This window comes from Hyposmocoma kahamanoa, unplaced genomic scaffold (assembly GCF_003589595.1).
Source record: "Hyposmocoma kahamanoa isolate Upper Pololo Valley unplaced genomic scaffold, ASM358959v1 114, whole genome shotgun sequence".
Classification (NCBI taxonomy): Eukaryota; Metazoa; Arthropoda; class Insecta; order Lepidoptera; family Cosmopterigidae; genus Hyposmocoma; species Hyposmocoma kahamanoa.
In genome coordinates, this window is record NW_020653383.1 from 4,676,308 (window position 1) to 4,698,293 (window position 21,986).

The 21,986-nt window shown below is 36.6% G+C and overlaps 1 protein-coding gene across 4 annotated transcripts in view; it reads left to right on the forward strand.

Moving 5' to 3' along the window:
* LOC113239697 (echinoderm microtubule-associated protein-like 2) overlaps window positions 1–21,986 on the forward strand; it is a 125,312-nt gene that overhangs the window by 31,569 nt on the left and 71,757 nt on the right. For all 4 annotated transcript variants that reach the window (XM_026476782.1, XM_026476785.1, XM_026476783.1 and 1 more), the window contains exon 2: window positions 9,469–9,565. In XM_026476782.1, coding sequence (XP_026332567.1) covers window positions 9,499–9,565 — 67 coding nt within the window. In that variant the 5' untranslated portion in view covers window positions 9,469–9,498. The remainder of the gene's footprint in view (window positions 1–9,468; window positions 9,566–21,986) is intronic.

A 21,986-nucleotide genomic window follows, 5' to 3' on the forward strand; every position in this document is an offset into this window, starting at 1 on the left:
TATTATAATATTTTCCTAAGTATGTCGAGGTAGCTCGTACAAAGTTTCTCTTTCAACACTTTGAGCAGTTCAGAGCAGCAATCAATCTGTGAATAGCGACGTCTATTACACTCGGATCATTAGTTTGAGTTAGATAGATAAAATCTAAGACTATCTATTTTAATGAAGTCGTCACGTATACAATTGCTTACCAATCATAGTATTTATTACAAACGGTATAGTTTCTTTGCTCGTCGATTATGTCGAAGGCTTTCTAGAATAGCAGCCTACCTGAAACATCCATCTTCTAAGATGATTTTAAAAAAACTGAGGCGTATTTGGCGCGCAAAGCGGAGGAATCGCATACCGTGTTGTCGCGTGATCATTTTGACCATTCTTCTTCTCTACTAAGGTTGGCAAACCTCGTGTCTATCCTAATTTTTGAAGCTGGCGCACGAAAGAGAAAACGTGTGCTTAAATATTGAACTGTTCTGTCAGATTCTTCAGCCAGGAGGTTTTCCTTTAGCCACAACTTTAGTAGAAGAATCTATTATCTATTACCCTTCATTAACTGGCCAAAATATGTATTCATTTCTTTATAGTTGTGCATATTTCCAGCTTTTCCCCATTCAACGTACAAACCAATGACCCTTAGAACCCAAGATTTTAATTCAATAATTTACCAATTACAAATTATCAATGGAAGGCTCTTATTCACGATATAATTTAGAAGAGTACGAATGTTACATGATAAGTAGAAAAAAATTCGGGTTTTACCATTAGACATGAAAAGCAACGTTGTGTGATTTCATTATTTGTCTGTCCTTTTTAATGAGCTCACAATGTCACGGTAATATTTTGATTGCCTGATGCTCTTGAATGTAATATCATAAAGCGTTACGTGTAATCATAATCGCGTATTTGCAAGCAAAATTATCTTATTGTAATCTAACTGCCACACGTTCACGGAGCAAAAATCACGATAAGATTTATGACATATTGATAACTGCGTTAAGCCAAATTTTTAGGGCGCCTTTAAATTACTCGCTTATAGAAGCGCTGCAGTGGCGCTACTGTGGCGCTGCAGCCGCGCCATTAACCACTTAACTTTATTACTAATTAAATTAAACGCTAATTGACCGACTTCAAAAAAAGGAGGAGGTTCTCAATTCGACTGTATGTTTTTTTAACCGACTTCAAAAAAAGGAGGCGATTCTCAATTCGACTGTATGTTTTTTTGTATGTATGTTACGCGATAACTCCGGTATTTGTATACGGATTTTGGTGAATCTTTTTTGTTGGAAAGAAGGTACCTCCGTAGTGGTCCCATTTAATTTTGAAGAAAATCATCCACCTCTAAGGGTAGCTGTTCACGCATGAAGATTCGTTTTTGTAAATAACGCCCAAATTTTATTATAAGGAGCAATTATTTTAATGGTTGATTTTGCTATTCTCCAATTCAAGCCGTTTTTCTCTCTCAATATACTTTGAGTAGTGAGAACCGATTTTTATTATCTCCTATTTTATTATCCCATATCTCAAGTCTCGTATAGTGGCGAACTAGGCAATGAATCCGGGTTTGCGCACTTTCCGGTAACCGATTTCAATAAAACTTAGCAAATAGATGTAATTCCACGTACTTTTGAGGTCGGTTTTTTTAGTACTCTGTGCCGAGATTATTTTCATACAATATTTAGAAGCGTAGTCGCAGCGGCACTATCGTGACACGTGCGCGCCACTTTTGCAGTCTCAATCAGCGAACTAAAAATTACTGTAGCGCTACAGACGCGCGGCTGTTCCTATTAGCGTATAGTTTGAAGGCACCCTTAATACTTATTTGAGCATTTAGCAAAGATGTCTTACTTATACTAAAACAAGCTTCGAGTATCGATCTATATACATTGTTACAGCTGTTATCAGATACATCGTCACGCGCAATGAAGCGTGTTCTGCTTGTTATCTGATGCAGGCTGCTATGTTTGTTTGAATCACACCTCTCACTTGTTTCAGTTTGAATGATGATCTCCATTACAGCAATAGATCTACGGTATGAAGAAATGTTTCCTCACCCGAAGATTCATTTCACACGGAAATAACTAACATTTGATAAAAAACACAACTTCAGCTAACATTTCTTTTATTTTTTGGCATTACCAATGTTTCTTACAAAAGTTTTAGCCGAATTGCCGCCATCTTTTTCGGAATGAATGAACATAGCTCCGAACCGATCAGATTTTTACGGACACCTAATTAATAAGAAATTTTGATGCCCGCAAAAATACTCAGTAATCAGTCTTATTTGATTATCTTTTTAATTTAAATTACACAAAACGATTAATTATGTAATAAACAAGATATAATTTTTGAATATTTTAGCTGAGTACTGCAAAAGTTCTGATTCGCCTAAGTCCTGGTTAGATTCTATTGAGTGTATTCGGACCGCTCTGTTATTGCAACGTAGGGAATGTTTTTTTTTTTCAATTGTAGAAAAAGTTATGAGCGAGACAAAATACACGAAATTCGATTATTGATTTTGAAGCGATAAATAAGATAAGGTTCAGAACATGCACGTGTAATATCTACGCATAATATGTTTATCAGTTTCAATGTCAGCAACGACGCATTTTGAATGTTTTAAAATTACAACAATAATAGGTAATAACGTGGCTTAGATAAAGGAAATAATATACTAAATATAGAAGATAACATAGTAGAAGGTTTAAAAGTACAAAATTACATAATGAGGCATCATAAATTGGAGGTATTTCCCTTTTGGGTAACTTGACTTATTCTTTAAAGGAAATAGCTGCCACCCTTCTAATCAACAGAGACTTCAACAAAACTCTTCTGATCTACGTGAAATGTTTTACCGTATTTATTCATTGTTTGTACTTGTGTCAATTTTATTACTACACTATTTCAGATAATGAACGTTTGAAAGAAACGTACCTCAGTGTAAAGACTACTTTTTCTATTTGTATGTTTGTTGATTTAAATATTAATTAAAGAACTATGCGCAACTTTCGAAGTTGAAACCCTCGTTAAAGTTCATCAGTTCTCAATGACCTTTCCATAAAACAACATCAAAAAAACTTATGAAGCGACTGGAACACCCAAGAAAACTAGCAGCTACATTGCCTAAGGTATTAGCATAAACATACATGGGCGATCTGTACCCCTGGTTGCATTTTACGCCTTGTCATGGGTAATCCAATTTCATCCATTTAGCCAAACGGGGGCCAAGGTCTGGTATTTAAGGCGAATGGTATTGGGTTGCGTAGGCTTTGAAGCGTGTGTGACGCAGAGAAATTCAATACTCTTTTACTGTAAAATAAGGTATATAGTCCTCTGATGGGGACGTATCGAATCGTATTTGCAGCAAATTTGTGATTTTTTTTAATCGAGGAAAAGTAAAGTCAATCCTGTTTCGGTCCACATAGTTCAGTACCTATGTCGTGTGTTCTTTTAATTTCGAAAAATTCGATATTCGTATTTTTTAACGTCTGAAATCGATTTTTGTGTGTGGTTTTTTTTATAATATCAAGTGACGAGACGGACAAGTCCTGCGCTTGATGGTATGGGCATGTGTTTTTTTTTTAATTTAAATTGACGGGATGAACAAATGTGTCTGGTGGTAACCGACACGCCTGTTCATAGCAGTTGCAGTGCCACTCTAGGCTTTAAATCGCAAAGATCTGAGGGTCACTGCCACTGCGCCCGTTATCCTGAGACATAAGTTGACAAGTCTCATGTACCTGTAATTTCACCAGCACCCTTACCCTTCAAAACCGGAACATAGTAATGGTGACAATACAGCTTGGCGGCAGAAATAAGTAAGGTGGCAGTACTTCCCTGAACGAACTCTTTCACAAGGAGCTCTATTGCTACTTAAATCGAAATACGTCAAACCTATAATAATAATAATAATAAATAACGCACACACTCAACATAGCCCCGCGCTAGGGAAACCCTGTGTCGCGGGTGCCATGGAAACGGTGGAAATGTGGAAGGTGGAAATGGTGCTATAGTTTGTGTCTCGCTTCACCTTAACCTATAAAGTATGTTAGCCTATTGTATCATTGTAAATTAACGTCAAATAAGTTTCACATTCAAAGTAATCAAGCGCAAAGACGATATTAGGTATTACTATAATCCGTTCTTTGACTGATTAAAGAAATATGCGACTAAAGGCCGAAGCTTATCTCACGATAATATAGATCCTACACATGAAAAGAATTTTACGATAAATTAATAAACAACTTAACAACGCCTATGCTTAGGGAAGTATTATGTAAAAACTTATTTACGACTTAAAAATTTACTCTTCGCATTTTATGTTCATTCACATTGAGGTTAAGTATTACAAACATATAATTGAAAATTTACCCAGCAAGCGGGAGGAAATTGGCGGGAAACTTATTAACAACAACTCTTTTGTGGAATCGGAACTACGAAACCTCAACCATCGCAGAAAAGTAGCCTGCTTCTCGGTTTTCTATCGAATACATTTCGGGGAGTATGCGTAGAAACTTTTCAATTTCCTCCCTCACCGTTCCTCCTTCGGTTGACTAGAAGATCCGGAACACTCCAGCCTTATGTCGTTGATATACCTCCCATTGGCACTAAGCGCTTTGCCCTCTGCTTTCTGATACTCTGCATCTGTGTTTCCCGAAAAGTACAATTTGTCACGGCTGGAGTGTATAGGCATTTCTCCACCAACGCAAAACGCACCACGTCGTTTTAGCTCTTATTTTACATAGCATAGTATTTTTGGGTTTGGAGGGGCTACCCCCTAATATAATAATAACCCTACGGTTATACTTACAAGGTTGTCACCACACTTATTAACGCGGAATCGGCTGGAGCTGGTCAGGAAACGCTGTGTATCCGTGCAATAGGAACGAACGAAAAAACGTTGCGTGTCTCGCTGCCGCTTGGACCACCTATGCGAATCGGACAATGTCTTTATCGTTTTTATTACAAGCATTCCAAGCTTCTTTAACCGACTTCAGAAAAAAAGGAGGTTCTCAATTCGACTGTTTCTTTTTTTATGTATCTTACACAATTACTCCGGTATTTGTGAACCGATTTCGATGATTCTTTTTTTTTCTGTTAGAAAGAGGGTGCCTTAGTATTTGGTCCCATTTCAATTTAAAGAAAATATTCCAGTTCTAAAGATGGTAAACTAGAGGGTGAATCCGGATTCGCGCACTTTCCGGTAACCGATTTCAATAAAACTTAGCAAGCAACTGCCTCCGTGACCGAACGGTTACCCTGCCGGACTGCCTTGCAGAGGTCCCAGGTTCGATTCCCGGGCCGAGAGAAATATTTGTTTGGCCTACATTTATTTCTCTCGTGAGTTTGGGTGTAATTTGTGGTTGTCTATGTGTGTATCCATGGCACCCGCGACACAGGGTTTCCCTAGTGCGGGACTATTGAGTGTGTACGTTATTAAATTATTATTATTAATAGATGTAATTCCACGAACTTTTAAGGTCGGTTTTTTTATAAAAAAAGTTATAATTTGACCAACTTATTGTGATTCCGCGGCGATGAATGTATTGACTCCCTTATTTGAAATCTTTAGTTTAGTGTGTCCCGTTGTTTACCACGCATCTGACGATTAGTGATTGTTAAATAGCAATCTTGTCCAGGAATGCACTTAGTCCATTTCTCTCTCGCTACACTATACCAATCTCTCTCTTCAACATTATTATTCCCATCTGTTGGTTTCTCTGCTGAACATGTCGTTTTGAGAAACACATCAGCTCCTTAAATCTTTGGCGGTACGATCTATCCAACTCATCTTCGGTATACCTCGTCTTCTAGACTCAGAGTTGTTCAGATTGATCACGGCATTACCAATATAAGGCGATGATCCTCCTTTTTGTGGAACATTTCTGTCAGTTCCTTCATCCAATTACACTACACCAATAACTATTTTTATTTAACAAGGTTAGTACACAGATGGTTTTGAGCAAACTTGTGTACTTCATATTAGACTTTTTGGTGTTTTGTAGCTAAATGTTACCAAGAACTCATACATCAACATAAAATTTTCGCATAAAGGATTTCATAAATGTGTTTTGCTTACGACAAATCGCGTTTTGGTTCAAGAATTTACGTCAAACATTCCACAGAACTGGTTCATCAGCGCATTATATTACAAACTTGATTCATTGAATTGATTTGCCAATGTCTACCGCGACAATTGCGAAATGTTCCGTGTTGTCAGACAATTAGAATTTTATTTTGTAACAATGACAATCGACAATCATCTCTGTCACCTTGTCTGGGTCGGTGACCGGTTTGGGCAAGTATTGGCACGTAGTTGATCTATTGTTATTTGTTTAAGTTTAAGAAGCGCCGGTGCAATTATGGCTCGATGGGTCTTGACACAGGTTGGGAGATCAAATTAGTTAACTAGTTAACATTTTTTAATTTTCCTTTAGCCTGTTCCGCGTTCCAGAGACGCTCGGTGTACCTAGCGATTTCATACTGTAGCGTCCTAGAGCCACACAGTGTCTCTAAAAAAAATTTTCCAAATTTTCCAAATTTTCAAAATTGCCGTGCGTCTTTAGGATTCGTGGCGGATTAAGTTGGTCGAATTATATTTTAATAATATACAATAATAAAAGTGTCATCTAAAGAGCGGTAAGGGCCAGGAATAAAAGTGGACAAAAAAAAACAACTCAATGAAATTAACAGGCGTATACGTTTGATATGGGCAGCATACGCAAAGCTGGAGTTTTCTTTTAAAATGAATCTCACGGTGGAACTAAAAGCAAGAATTCGACCTCCTATATCCATACTCCTGTACCCTGCCAGTGTTAACAAATGGTGCCGAAACCTGGGTGCTAACAAAATACATAATTCACAAATTACAGGTAGCACCGAGGGCATTAGAGAGGAAACTGGTGGAAATTACACTCAAAGACCGCAAAACAAATATGTGGCTCAGACAGTAAAGCAAGAGTCAAGTCGCAGATATCACGAAATGCGTAACCAACCTTAAGTGGCGGTGGGTGGGTCACGTTGCCCGCATGGCTCCTGGTGTAAGGCCGTCCACGAATGTCGACTTTGGGAAAAAATAACGTCCCAGAGGGAGACCGCAGATGCGTTAAAAGGATGACATTGAATAAAGTGGCGGGATTGAATTGGATACAGTTGGCACAGAACCGAGAGAAGTGACAGAAACTGAAAGAGGCCTACACCGATATAGTTGAGAACGGCTAGAAAGACAGAAGAAGACAATAATACATATACATAAGCAAATTAGGACTAACTTACGTGTAGCATTTTTCACTCTTCTTCTGTCTCCCCAAGTGATTTTATACTTAGGTAATACGGCTGAGATTTATGAAACGAACTTTGACTGTGACTGCGCAAAAATGGCGCACAAAGCAAAATTTTCGTAGGTATTTACAAAACGAATTTTGCCTAAGTTTAAGCAAGTCGAACGAAGTTAACGAAGTCAACTCATCATTAATTTAATTTCTTGCTTAAACTTAGGCAAAGTTCGTTTTGTAAATTCGAAAAAATTACTTGGCTCACCATTTTTGCTTACAACGAAGTCAAAGTTCGTTTAATTTGATTTTATATCCGAAACGTCGAGGTAAATATAATATGTTTTATATACGATTAAGTCCCGATTTAAAATCAAATAATTTGTGAAAATCGTAAAAATTTTAATCAATGTATATCAATCAAACCCTCAGTACCCTTAAATCCACATTACCTACAATGATAATAACACGGTTTAATGCACACAATAAAGTAATACTTGATTTTAACGTTTTCCTAGCAAAACAAATCAATTAGAAACGTAATGTTTTCTCATTATTTCCGTATTCGATAAAACCAACGGTTTGTTTCAGTTTCCTGACCGATTTTCTGACGATAGCAAATTTTATTACTTGCAATCATAACAGCGTGGATTGTTGTTAGCAAATAGTGCGTGAATTCGAGTTTTTTAAAAGAACAATTTCTGAAATACACATCTGCAAAATTGTATAATATTTATCAGGTAAAATAGCTCTTGTCGGCGTATTTTGTAATGCTACTGAAAGAAAAAAAATGTTTTTTAGCTCTGCAAAAAATCAACTCGTGCCCTGTAAATCTTTACGGTGGACACAGCAAGTCACGAAAGTTTTACCGCAATCGGATAAATACAATTTTTTTAAGATAATATCATGTGACGCGACGAACAAGCGAAGTCCTTTAAGCGACACGCCTATCCATAACAGTTGCAGTGCCATTCAGAGTTAACACTCGTTACCTATCAGATTATGGCTTTATGCTTTTTTATGATTTAAAATGACGGGACGAACAAATGCGTCTGGTGGTAACCGACACGCCTGTTCATAGCATTTGCAGTGCCACTCAGAGCTTTAAATCGCAAAGATCTAAGGGGCACTGCCACCGCTCGAGTCACCCTGAAATATAAGTTAACAAGTACCATGTGCCTGTCATTTCACCAGCACCCTTACCCTTCAAAGCTGGAACGCAGCTGCTTGGCGGCAGAAATATTATGGTGACAATACTTCCCTGGACGAACCCTTTCACAAGGAGTTCTGCCGGTGCTAAATAGAACAAAAATATACATACATTCATTTTTATATGTGGCCTATTTCGAGGCACTTGGGACTTGACAACTTACGTCTCAGGGTGACAGGCGCAGTGACAGTGCCCCTCAGAACTTTGCAATTTAAAACCCTGAGTCACTGGAACTGCTATGGACAGGTGTGTCGCGTACCACCAGGCGCAATACCTGTTCGTCCCCTTGTTATCATAAAAAAAATTACTACATTTCAATGGTTGATATTTAATGACAGTGACGTGTATACGCACAATTATCGCAATTTTACCAGTTACAAGACAAAGAAGACCAATCTTACGACTATGGAAAATTCCCATAGACTGATTATAATAAACTTGACCTTTTGTTCCGTTCATTGAAGCCAACCGTTGGAAATTTTGGTTATAAGCACTCTAAAAGGTTTGGTTAAACAATAGAAATCCGAAATGGGCTGAAGTAACGCTAACTTAGCGTTGGTAGTGATGTGTGGGTGGCAATTACCACTTATCTTCGCCGTTGCTGCAAAAAACGCCGATGCCAATGTTTTTGCAAAATTAGTAAATTGAATTAATGTGCGTGTGTAGGTTCTTTGTTTCTACTTTAAATTGTGCGTAGGACATTGGTCTTACTTTGGTGACTACGTCTCTGTGGTTTATGGCTATTTATAAATACATATATATAAATTATTATACATTTTTTATACATATCTTTTCGACATATATGTTATTTATTACATAGGTACGATCAAAGAAATTATAGGCAAGACTATAGTTACTTTGCCTCACCAAACGCGGCAATCTACGTTTGGCAAACTGATTAAGAAAGATAATGCCGTCCATCTCCCGGATTAATCCCTTTGTAGCTTTCTAACTAGTAATTCCGATGCTTGATTTCGAAAATATTGTGTTTAGATGATCGTGATGTGGTGACAGCCCAGCGTGATGATGAGGCTCGACGCGCCTGAGAAGCAGCACCGCTACCACAACCTGCTCGATGACGACCACGCCAGTAAGTACTTTTAGAGCTAAGGTTCCTAAATTGGTTTTCTTTCGAAGGTCACGTGTCATGTTTTAATATGGATTTTTTACAAATTCATTAACTTCAAATGTTAAATTGACAGCTGGCACAGTACATACTTTGATAAGTTAAGAACTGTAATGTGAAAAAACTAGTAGGTACTTTGTAAAAAAACAGTTTCGTTTTAAATTTAACTGAATATGACGTTTACCTCATAAGTAATTTATTTTTATTACGAGAAAGTAGTATGTAGTGCATTGGTACTATCCGCGCAATGTGAATTATTCCATTTTTCAAAAGTAAAAACTTTCCGTCTACCCTCGTAGAACCCCTAGTCCGGTATATGAACCCCTTTGAGGTTAGAGCGGGCTTCTGGGAGTCGACATAGACCACTGCGGGAATTATCGCTTTAGAGGTTTTCGACTTTGCCAATCATATTTTTAGGCCGTCACTATCAAAATGTAGCACTTTCATGTTTTGCATAGTAAATTAGATAATCAATTGATTAAATATACTTATGCCATATTAAGTGATTGTTGACTATAAATTTATAGCGGGGATTAAGCAATCGTTTTCTAGCTCAAACGACACATGTAATATAATATTATGTATTTTTATGTAACAAATCCTGTGGGCGAACGTTACGTAATATGTCTATACTTTCATCTAGAATCTTAAGCTGCACCTTTTTTGCGAACTGGTAAAAAAATTGTTTAAACTGTCGTTGTGATTTCAGTCTGTTGTTTTACGGTATCTTATGAAATAACCAATAAATTTTCATTTTAAATAATTATGTATAACTGTTTTATTAAATAAACCGACCTCAAACGGAAAGTCAGTGAAATCCAATAAACCCAATTCATCCCCTAATGTGGAATATTTTCTTCAAATTTGAATAGAACCACTACTGAGGTATTCCCTATACAACAAAAAAGGATCATCGAAATCGGTTCACAAATGCCGGAGTAACAGCGTAACATACACAAAAAATTATCAAATTGGCTAACCTCCTTTGTTTGAAGTCGGTTAAAAATTTAAAATTTACAAACACGATTACTTGCTACCAGGTAAAAAATACCACAGAATTTAAGGGCATTATCTAAGAAAAGAAAATTGATTTTTCAATCTGTGAAGATGTAGTCGTTTTAATGATGTTATTCTTAATAAATAAAATTGCAAAATACAGCTTGTTATGAGTAGTTACTAAAAATTATAGATTATCGTGCAAAGGTACTAAAAATTGAAATAAAAATGTATATGAGTAGGTATATATTATGATACCACCGTATACAGTGTCCTTGAAACCCGAAAAGGGTGCTACAGTCTTCCCTGTCCTTGGTCGTCGTAAAGACTGATGAAAACAATCATAAGTAAACTGAAAAATAATATAACAAGTACTGTCGCTACCGGCTATTTTTTACCTATACTCACTTTATTCGTATGTCATCGCCAAGAACCGCGTGCGAACTGGTGTTATCGTGGTGTGCATATGCATTAACTATTGGTTAGAAAGTACCAAGAGCCCCGTGTAGCCAGGGCGCGCAGAAAAGTAATTATAATCGTACATAAATACTCTGTGGTATTTTTTACCCACTAGCGAGTATTGCCGGGTCAAAGGACCTCAACAAAAACTAAGAAAGCCACTTCATTCTTCAAATTAGCTTTCACATTAAATGCCTATCACCTATTATAGACCAATTTTAGTTACTTTAGGTATACCTACGAGTAATGTGACCGTACCGATGCGGTGTAACCCGCTGCGCCGTCCTCGTCGTGGGAGCCGGCTTGTGTACACATCTGATGTAACAATTTTTCTTCGTAGAAGGCTATTCACAACTTTAAAAGGTCGACGAATTCTTAGGTTTTCGCGATTATTACATATAGGAAATAAAACTATTTTTGGGGATCCAAATCGCATACCTGTACTTATTTTTAACCCACTTCAAAAAAAGGAGGAGGTTCTCAATTCGACTGTTTTTTTTTTGTATGTATGTTACGCGATAACTCCGGTATTTGTGAACCGATTTTCATGTATCTTTTTTTGTTGGAAAGAGGATACCTCCATAGTGGTCCCATGTAATTTTGAAGAAAATCATCCACCTCCAAGGGTGGCTGTTCACGCATGAAGATTCATTTTTATAAATAGCGCCTAAATTTTATTATAAGGAGCAATTATTTTAATGGTTGATTTTGCTATTCTCCAATTCAAGGCGTTTATCTCAATTTGAGTAGTGAGAACCGATTTTTATTATCTCCTGTGTCAAGTCCCGTATAGTGGCGAACTAGGGGATGAATCCAGGTTTGAGCACTTTCCGGTAACCGATTTCGATAAATCTTGGTAATTATTTGTACTTCCACGTACTTTTGAGGTCGATTTTTTTTGTACTCTGTACTGAGATTTTTTTTTTTTTCAAACAAACATCACAACTGACTGACTGACTGGTCACATGGTCACGACTGACTCCCTACTCAGTTCCCTCTTCTCTCACTCTTCAGTTGACCGTGACCATGGGATCTGTAAAGGACAGAAGGACAGAAAGGAAAAAAATAGTTTAATTTCCTAGTTGTACTACAACCACGCCATTACAAAACTTCAAATAAAATGACACATGGTTATAAAGTACACAAGTTCTAGAAATTACGACAGGTGACGGTGACTTATTAGGACTAGTTCATGGCTCAATATACGTCCATATTAAGGCATATCTTAAAAGGTGTGGTCCAGCCACCTGTCACTTCAATGTTGTTACCTGTTCGGCTATTATTATGCCAATAAGGATATTCAGTATCCTGATAGTAACATATGTTCGAGGCATCAGGTGCGAATCAGCTGTTTCTAGCATGTGTTCATTTTATTATTGTCCACTTCTTTATGTTGAAATATGTAAAATATTGGATGTGAGCTTTGTATGTTTCTTTTATACATTTGTTTTATGATGTTGTCACTCTGATTAGAAGGATGTCACCTGAGCTCTACTGTTTTTTTTTTGTTTCGATATAATATATTGTAATACAATATTGTACATTGTACCACTAGTGATGCTATTAATAATATATCATGCAATATCTGAAGGCTAGTTTAGCGTGTAGTTTTTGCTCACGCTTGACGTCGTTTGATATGTCGTTCACTTATTCTTATGTAGGAATATACAGTTTCAAACAGGAACAAACATTATGACACTAAAACCAACTACGCCACCAATCTGTATTCGAAGGTTAAAATAGTTTTTGCTGTTTAAAAATTCTCGTTAATATATTTAAGTTTGATGAAGTGCACTTGATTGTAAACGTAACTTTATGTAAAATTTAAGAACATTATTTTCGACCGCAAAAACCGCTTTTTATTCATGCCAAGATTATCAAGGTTTATTCCCAAAATGGTGAGCTAAAATCATAATTACCACGATATTCCCAAGACTCTTGGCCACGGCAATTCTTATCAACATTATGTGCAAGATTGTGGTGAACACAATTCATAGTATTACTTTATCGTAGCTCTAAATCTATCATAAGAATACTTATAGGTAAAAAACATACAGTACGATAATTATTTTTATCATAAGTAGTAGTAATTATAAAATTACATCGAATTTAATACATAAAAAATCGATTTCTTTTTTGTGTTGTTACTATATCGAAATCACTAGCGATTACGTAAAAAATGTTATACACAAAAATAATTAAAACTCATATTTCAACACTACGCACTGTGCAGAAGTACAAAAGACGTAACATATAAAAACAACCGTAATTTTACGTTAATTATATACGGTAAAGAGGGCCGCATTCGAAACAAAGCCTATCCCCATCTCTACATTAGACCACAGATAAAAAACGATATACCTACCGGGTGCGCGCGCGGCGCACCTGACTTCCGGTCGACGACTTCCTGCGTTTTGTACCTGTGACGCCACGCGTGGGTGGACACGCCATTGGCCCATTAGCCCTACCATTGCTGGTTATCTTGTTTTGAATAGAATGCTTTGGAAAGTAGGACCCTTTATGCAAATTTATTTTAAAGGGAATATCCCTTTCCCTAACTCATTGCGTAAGTATGCTTTACGCGTTTGAGGGTTGTCAAGTGGAACTCGATAAAAAAAAATGTTAGTCAAATTAGCTCACGTGTTACAAAACTTGTTTTGCTTTAAAATAGTCGAAAAAGAACGTACAGCCTTTAACAAACGATTTCTTCGTGTAAAAAAATCCAGAATTTTTTGCAGCTTCAGGAATCAAAATATACATACTAATTTATAAAATTACATAAGTATACAATAACAGTAAACATTACTAATTTAATATTCAATTGGGAATTCGTAGGTACACCTCTGCCATTACAAAACCACGATGACATACCAATGATGACCCTGACCGACCGCCATATTGGCAAGATGGCGGCCTACATGCGCGTGCGCTTGATCTTGTCATACATGTATTGAATAGAGATTGCAATTTTATGATTTCACCTCAATATGTACTTGGTATTGTCAGTTATTCAAATAATGATTATGTTCTAGTCGCAGTAGTGCCGTTGAAAAGCTTTCGTGACACTAAAAGTAGCCGAATCAAATGATTTATCAAATACATCCAAAGCACTAAAATTGAGATGCCTCAAGTAAAAAACAACTACGAGAAATTATAACTTGGAAACCGGAACTCTAACCATGTAACCTGGTACTAGAACCGTTCCAAATCGATGAATTCGAAGATCATTACGTTCCTATGTAATATTATTTATTTAATCATAATATGCACGAGTGTCGTAATATATATGTCTATATAAGTAGTGTCTGTGTCACGTATATATTATGTTCATAATGTTTTGATTATGACGATATACCAAAAAAATTTTATATTTTATTTAATATAGGATGAATTTACGTTGTAGTGATTTATCAAGCATTGGGTGCTAATAATATTAAGTCAAATTTAACATAGTGACATCATCAATTGTTTGCGGATCGTATCAGGATAGGAAATTACCAAAATTAAAAGTTAAAGGTGAAAACAAAATAATATCAATCAATATCAAGATGATGAACATTTATACTCTTTAAAAAGTTCTTTATAAACACGGAAAATTAGATGGAAGATATGAGTTTGTTTCAAAGTACAATTTATAATCACAAATAATAGTTATTGAAGATTTCCGCTTCTGAATTTCGATGTTATCACCATAAGAGTTTATCATCAAAATACGTCATAAATGACTTGTAGAATGAATATTATCAATTCAAATGATACACAGAAATAATCACACAATAAACACCCAAGGTGATACTATATCAGATGACGATGCAAAAGCCTCAAGTTCTACAATTCCAATAATACAGAAAACAATACTGCAGTTTTTTATGTAGGAGTAGTGCCGGCGCTGTAACCATGGGATCCTATTGTTTGCGATAATTGCTGTAAAGGTGGCAGGACAGGCAGGTGAAGGTGGGAATTCATGCAATTGTACCTTACCAATTTATTTAGCAATTTCAATTTGAAACTATATCCCAATAAGGGAGATGTTGAGTGTATCAAAATGTTCTATTGTACTTTTAATCAGAGCTTTAGGTTTGTAGCATATGTATTACGATAGGGAATGAAACTGTTTTTTCGGATCTAAATCGCAAATATTTGTTTTTTTTTCTAACAAACCAACATTTCGGGCCCTTTACTGGTCCCATGGTCACGGCGGACTTCATAACAAACCAAAACGGTTCGAGCCCTTTACAAGTCTTATGGTCACGGCGTCAGCAGTTCATTTACTATGTGTAACAATCGCCAAAACCTAAGAACTGGCTTTAGTACTTAGTGCTACAGGAGTTAAAGTGTGATGTCTCCAACCGCACTAAGTCAACGTGGTATAATACTATGGCCGTAGAAGAGATCGTTACCACCACATCAGTATGCTAGCGGTTAGCACTCTGGGCGCAAGAAGAGTAAGTTCCGATTTCCATTTCCGATTAGAAGGCCTGTTTAAAAACCAATCTGTTCAAACTATTTCTGATTTAGGTATTTCGAGCATTGGTCAAGAAGTTGATTTCTTTACTCGACTATTCGTAGGAATTGCCTAATTTGAGATCCAGTAATTGGTGAGATTATCACATTACTAGCTGGTGCTCGCGATTTTGTCCGCGTAGAATAAGTACTTCGAGTAGCCTACTGTACTACTTATTTGAGAAATGATTGGTTCTCCATACAAACTTTCATCTCCCATTTCACCCCCTTTAAGATTTATTATTGTGACAAAAAGCAGCCTATGTCCTTCTCCTAGGTACTGTAGAGAGAGACGTAACTTGGGTTAGCGTGAGGCACTTTTCAAATACAAACCAGGATTATATTCATAAATAAAACTTTATACATGTGTTAAATTTGGAAGCTTTGTCCAGAACTCCTATATGTCCATTTTGATGTTGTCAAACCTTCTATTATTTATACAATTCTAAATATAAACTGATTCAGCCTGCTACAGGACCATCTATTTGTACACTAAAATTCATCAAATTTGATTCAGCGGCTTAGGAGTAAAAACGTAACAGACCGACAAAGTTACTTTCGTATTTATAATATTAGTTTAGATTGTTATTATTAATTAACCAATTAATTGATAAACAAATCTAAAGTTCTTAACCTTCGTACTTTAGTTGCGCGTAGGTAGGATTAGTTCGTTGGTTCGTGGCGTTCGGTAACAATACAGTGATAATGAATTTCATTTATTTGCAATCGTCGTCGTCATCGAGGTTTTTTTATATTCAAACAGTATCCGAGACGAAATCTCCAGATCATAGAAATGAAAATATTTAACACCAAATTAAAGTCTTCTGATAAGTAAATGGGTGCTACTACAATGTGAGAAACTTCATGGACTCTCCTATAAGATGGTATGAAAGAACTGGTGAGCACTTCTACTCTTCCATAATGTCGTAACAAACAGTGCATTTTCCTGTTAATTGTGTGTCTACTTTAAAAACTTTAGTCTATGTTTGTTTTTGTTAACTACAAACAGCACTGACCATCTACTACGCGTACACTTATGCTTGTGCTGCTGTGTCATCCTGTGAGGTAACAGTACAGATGCATCAATCTTATTTACTCTTCAAAAAAGCTCTGGTATATATAAAACAGACCAACAGTTGCAAACCTTCCTTCCAACGGCACAAAATTATCTAATAATATAAATAATGATTATGTTATTAAGTTTTTTCTCAACAAATATACAATGAGCAGTATGTACTTGTAATAATCTTAATATTTTAGTAAATAGACATTTTTGTCATTTGCCGTACGCTTACGGGGCTCATAATGATCTTAATGTATGTTACCTACCACCTTGTATAACATTATGGTAGGCAATAAAGTATTGAGTGTTGAGAATTATTAGGGAGCATTAATTATTTTCTACTATTATACCTGGGTATTATTGTACTTAGTAACCTGTGTAATGCTTATACTGACATTGTTTGCAATAAATAAGTAACTAAACACCAAAAATTGCACATAGAGAAATTCGTAATGTGTGCCGGTTCGTTTCGTAGCTCACTTCGGAGAGCGTCAGCTACGTTGGTTCATGTCCAGCCGGATCAAAGGATTTTTTCTTAATGTTCGATTTTTGTATAGATAATTTTAACAAACTAGTGCAGTAGGTGCTTTCACAAAAATAATTGAAAATCACGGTAGTAAAGCATCGTGATATTCAATAAACTTAATATTACAAAGAAATAAACATTAAAAAAAGTTTCTCGCATCGTAATACTAGCGAGTAGATACACTTTTCACACATTTTATTATTAACGTAACGCAACACGAAACCCGGCAAAGACATTTGATCCTGCTTAGATGCAATTTTATGAAACTGCTGCTTTGAGAAATAATATCTCCAAAGATTGTGATGAAACATGACCGCGATTTCAGTGAGAACCTTTAGCTCTAACGACTTACCTTTAATAACATAGGAATTACAAATTCACACGGAATTTGAAGTATTAACAGCATTGAAGTCATCTTGTAAAGCTGTGAGTTTAAAACGGATTAGTCTAAGTCCTACATTTTGTGTGCTGTTTCTGAATAGAAAAAATGTTAATTAAAATGTTTTGGACAATAGCAGCGGTAGTGAAAAAGGCTTTGCCGCAGATATAATAAAAATTACCCTAACTTTTGGCTCGCCGATTCTTTTAATTAAATAACATGACACCAAATGAAAGTCAATATGACGACATCGTTAGCGGTTCAATTTGGGAAAAGAACTTTTGTAAATTGGTCGTAGATGTTCTAGGTAGTGCTCTCGGAGTCAATTTCATTGCTGTGGTACTCTAAAACCAAGTTCGAGATCAGGTGTTGTTACGATCTTTACCTGCTGATATTAGTCGTTTACTGCATGTAACGAATCGCAGCAGTTTGTACATATTGTATAATATATAATCTTTTTAAATTTAGTTTTATATTTAAATTCTAAATTTAAATGTGATTGTTTTTACCGCCTTTTCTTCACTTGTGTGTGCTGTTTTGGTTTGATAGCTACGTGTTTTCTAATAATTTATTAAACTGTAAGTACGTTTGCTTCGGCCTTGCTCACTCGTTGTTAGCACCCACCCTTTAACCCATTGATACAGTCCGCTACACTGCGCATAACACAATAGACTTCTAAAGTTTCTGGCAATTAGTCCTTAATAATAATACACAAAACATTTGTACATGATCTACCAAATGATATCAACTTCCAAGCTTAGCATTCGTCAATTTAAAATGTCTAACATGAATAGAAGAAACATGTAACTTTGGTGTTTAATTAGCCAAGTACCGTCTAATTGCATCAAAAGCAATGGCGAAAGTAAATCAACGATCATAGCCTTGAGGCGCGATTATTAGTTACTAATTGAAAAACAAGTTACACGAAACGTTGGGTAAAAAAGTGCTATTAGTAAGAATTGATGACCGTAGTTCTTTTTTAAGTATTTTGTTTTTCAACTTCTTATAGTATAGTGGCGTGTAAATTTGTAATACATGTGTGGTAACACCACATTGCGGGAGCTTGGCGATATAATGAACGGCTTAAATGATTCTTCTCAGGGAGTAAGGTCTCAGGATGAACTCGAACAAAACGAATGTTATATATTCAACGCACATGTGACTCCGGAATCTATAACTGTAGTTGCGGCTACTCTTAGGATAGTGTACAACTTCGAGAAGGAGGCCGACAATATAATTTATTTAGATAGGCGGAATTCGGGACGCTTAGCCACGTCTTCGGATCGTCACTCGTACAAAGTCTAAAAACAAACATATTCAATCAGTAGGGCTAGCACGGTAAGAGGAGGCTTGCGTGAGAGCGACATAAAATGCGAGAATAGCAATATCTCGCGCTTTATGTCGCTCTCGTGCTAGTCGCGCCCTATCGTAACCTAACCCTAACCTAACCTAACCCTAAAGTGCGTTCTACCAACAACATCCTACGGAACCAAGACGGGGATTGAACAACAGTCCTCATCCAAAATCTAAATCCGCTCAGCTTGCGTCATCGCGAGCTATGCTTGGGGTTGTTCTGATAGACTGAATTGAGTTCCTAATGAAGTAATACGTCTGAGAACTAAAGTGACCGACTGAGCAAGCTTAAGTGTCAGGGGGCCGATGTCTGCGGGTGGGCTGTTGGCCGATGGAGCAGATTTGTCCAAGGCAATCGTAGCGTAGGGCCCAGCGACAAGATGGACGCGTGACCTGAGAAAAGTGTCCGGCAGCGGCTGGATACGGACGGTACATGACCGGGAGAACTGAGGTGCTTACATTCAGCAGCGAATGCGTGTAAGCTGATGTATGTATGTCATATCACATTAGGTATATCCTGTATTTGACACAAACGCCACGCTGGTCAGGTAACGCTGTACCTCGTGTATTGTGTTCGTGACTAAGTCTCTTTCGACAGAGGATATTCCAAAACATTTCACAACAACATACGTCAAGTTAGGCAAAATATTAGCATTGCTAACAATACCCTACTTGCCTACTTTGGTAATCAGTCCATTGTCATTGTCGATAACGCCTTCTATGTCAACAATGGCGGTATACTTGGTTGCGTAGTAGTCTCTGGAGGTTTTTTGTGATGCTTAAAGTCCATCTATGTGTATGTGACGATATCTTAATTTTTCTATAAACAAACAGTATATTGTTTGTGTTTTTAAACTGTTTATTGAAAGAAAATATATTTTGTGGTGGTTGTGAATACTTTGCAAGGTCAACGTTCATTCAAGCTCTTTGGTTTTCGCGATTACTACACATTGAAATAAAAGTTGACATCAGCCATCACTATGGTTCCTGTAAAGCGTCCTTAACGTTGGTTTATTTGAATATAATACGCTTTAAGTCCAGAACAAAATAGTTTAATTTTTTATCCGGTTTCATTTATTTTCTAACGATACCGGAAAGCCGGAAGTAGGAGATTTTTTGGTCCTAGAACAAGTCCCAGAAGACCTTAAGAACATCAGGAGGTTCTGAGATCCTGTCATTATTACACATATTTTTAAAGCAGGATGCATACAACCCTGTTAGAGAGTTCACGTAAACGTCACACACCATTGCTTGTAACTCATAGCTCATTGGCTTCCGTTCATTGCAGGATTGACGCAATACATTATTGCCATCGTAATTAGCGCTGCCGTACGGCAGGCACACTCATGTATGATAGTAACTATAACATCAGTGTTTGCATAGTAAATATATCAAAAGCATGATTTACAAATAACTGAACAGTAAATATTAATACACTTGTCCATTTCTTAGGATTACGTGATGGCTACATATTGGAGATGAAACTATTTTTAACCCCAATCCAAAAAGAGGGGTTTTATAAATTTAAATCCTTTATCTACATGTATGCCTGTCTGTACATCCACCATCGATCTAGAGGTCGAAGTTCGAAACAATGATCTGACCTGCAAGTCTGGCAGTACCAGTAAGCGTCGCATTCCACCTAGCCAAAAAGAGCGCAGTGGAGAAGATTGTTTGACATTGTACTTGCTCAAAGTCACGATCCTCAGCAGTGAGGCACCGACAGAGGAGGAGCAGGATATCTGTCTGTATATCTGCCTGTGGCATCGTAGCTCCCTAAGGGATGGACTGATCTCAAAAGTTATTTTTTTTATTTTAAGACAAATTTAATCGGAATGTATATTATCTATGTTTAATGAACATTTGTTCTTTAAAGATCATGAGCTCTTTTCTCAGTTGGGGGATAGGGATTACATGCATAAAAAGAATATTTATTTAGCTTCCACCTATCCTATCGACTTTATGTTTGGTATATTTTGGTAATCCGATGGCATTATAGTAATATGGTAACCTAGATCAGATGCTACGACCAGGGCATTCGGCAGACTAACCAATTCTTCAATTACAGTAAAGATGAAGTCGACGATGAGTCATGCATACTTAAATAATGCCTATTCACTCTCACTTTGAAAAGGCTTAAGTTATAAGCATTCAGGGAATAAGTCTGCAGGCAAGAAATTACACTCCATAGCCGTTAGCTATGTAAACGTAGAAGCGTAACGACGTTTCGGGCTCTTTACAGGTCCCGTGATCACGGCTAATTAACCTGAACTTTGTTTGTTTGGAAAAACAAATATTCATGATTTTAATAAGAAAAAAAAAATTATTTCCATAAATAAATATACATGATTTGTTGACTTATCGAGTCTATGGTACGTACAGCATGTTTTTTAGTCTTCAATGTGTTCAACGTCATGAATTACGTAGAACACATTGAAAATCTAAAAAAATTCGGAATTTGTTCCTATTTCAATGCGAATCAGACTCTCGAAGTTATCTAGTTGTCATGGGCAAGCTACTGCAAACAAATCTACCAGCGCCAATCTTTGTAATAAAATTCAACATTTTATGCATGGAGACATTGACTTACAATTATATGGACGTCGGGTCCGCGCTAAAAAGTGTCCGCACTTGTAAGGCGCTAAAATCGTATACAGAGCGCGACACTCCGCTTTAGTCTTCATTTGTTCTACGGACAGCGCGATACTGCGATGACATAACAATTTAAATTTCGAATAGGTTCACTTGGGACATTTTTTTCGTGGTTTTTGTATTAGACCCGTCGTCCATTTATTTGTAAGTCAATGCATGGAGACGAGTAAATATTGAATTAAAAGGTGGTGATGTAATTGTTGATGTTGACGTCACTAAACCTGGCCGCTTGGCCTTCGCAGTTGATTTGCGATAGCCATTTGAATTTCAAAGATGATGAGACTAATAATGTTGACAGTGTGATGAGAATAATAATTAATTGAAAATATTGTGATATCATCACCATCAACCAATTACACGACCTATTACTGAGCAAGGGTCTCTCCTTTGAAGAGGTCGTATTGACCTTTTTCGACATACAGGTTTTATCATAATGTTTTCCTTTACCGTTAGT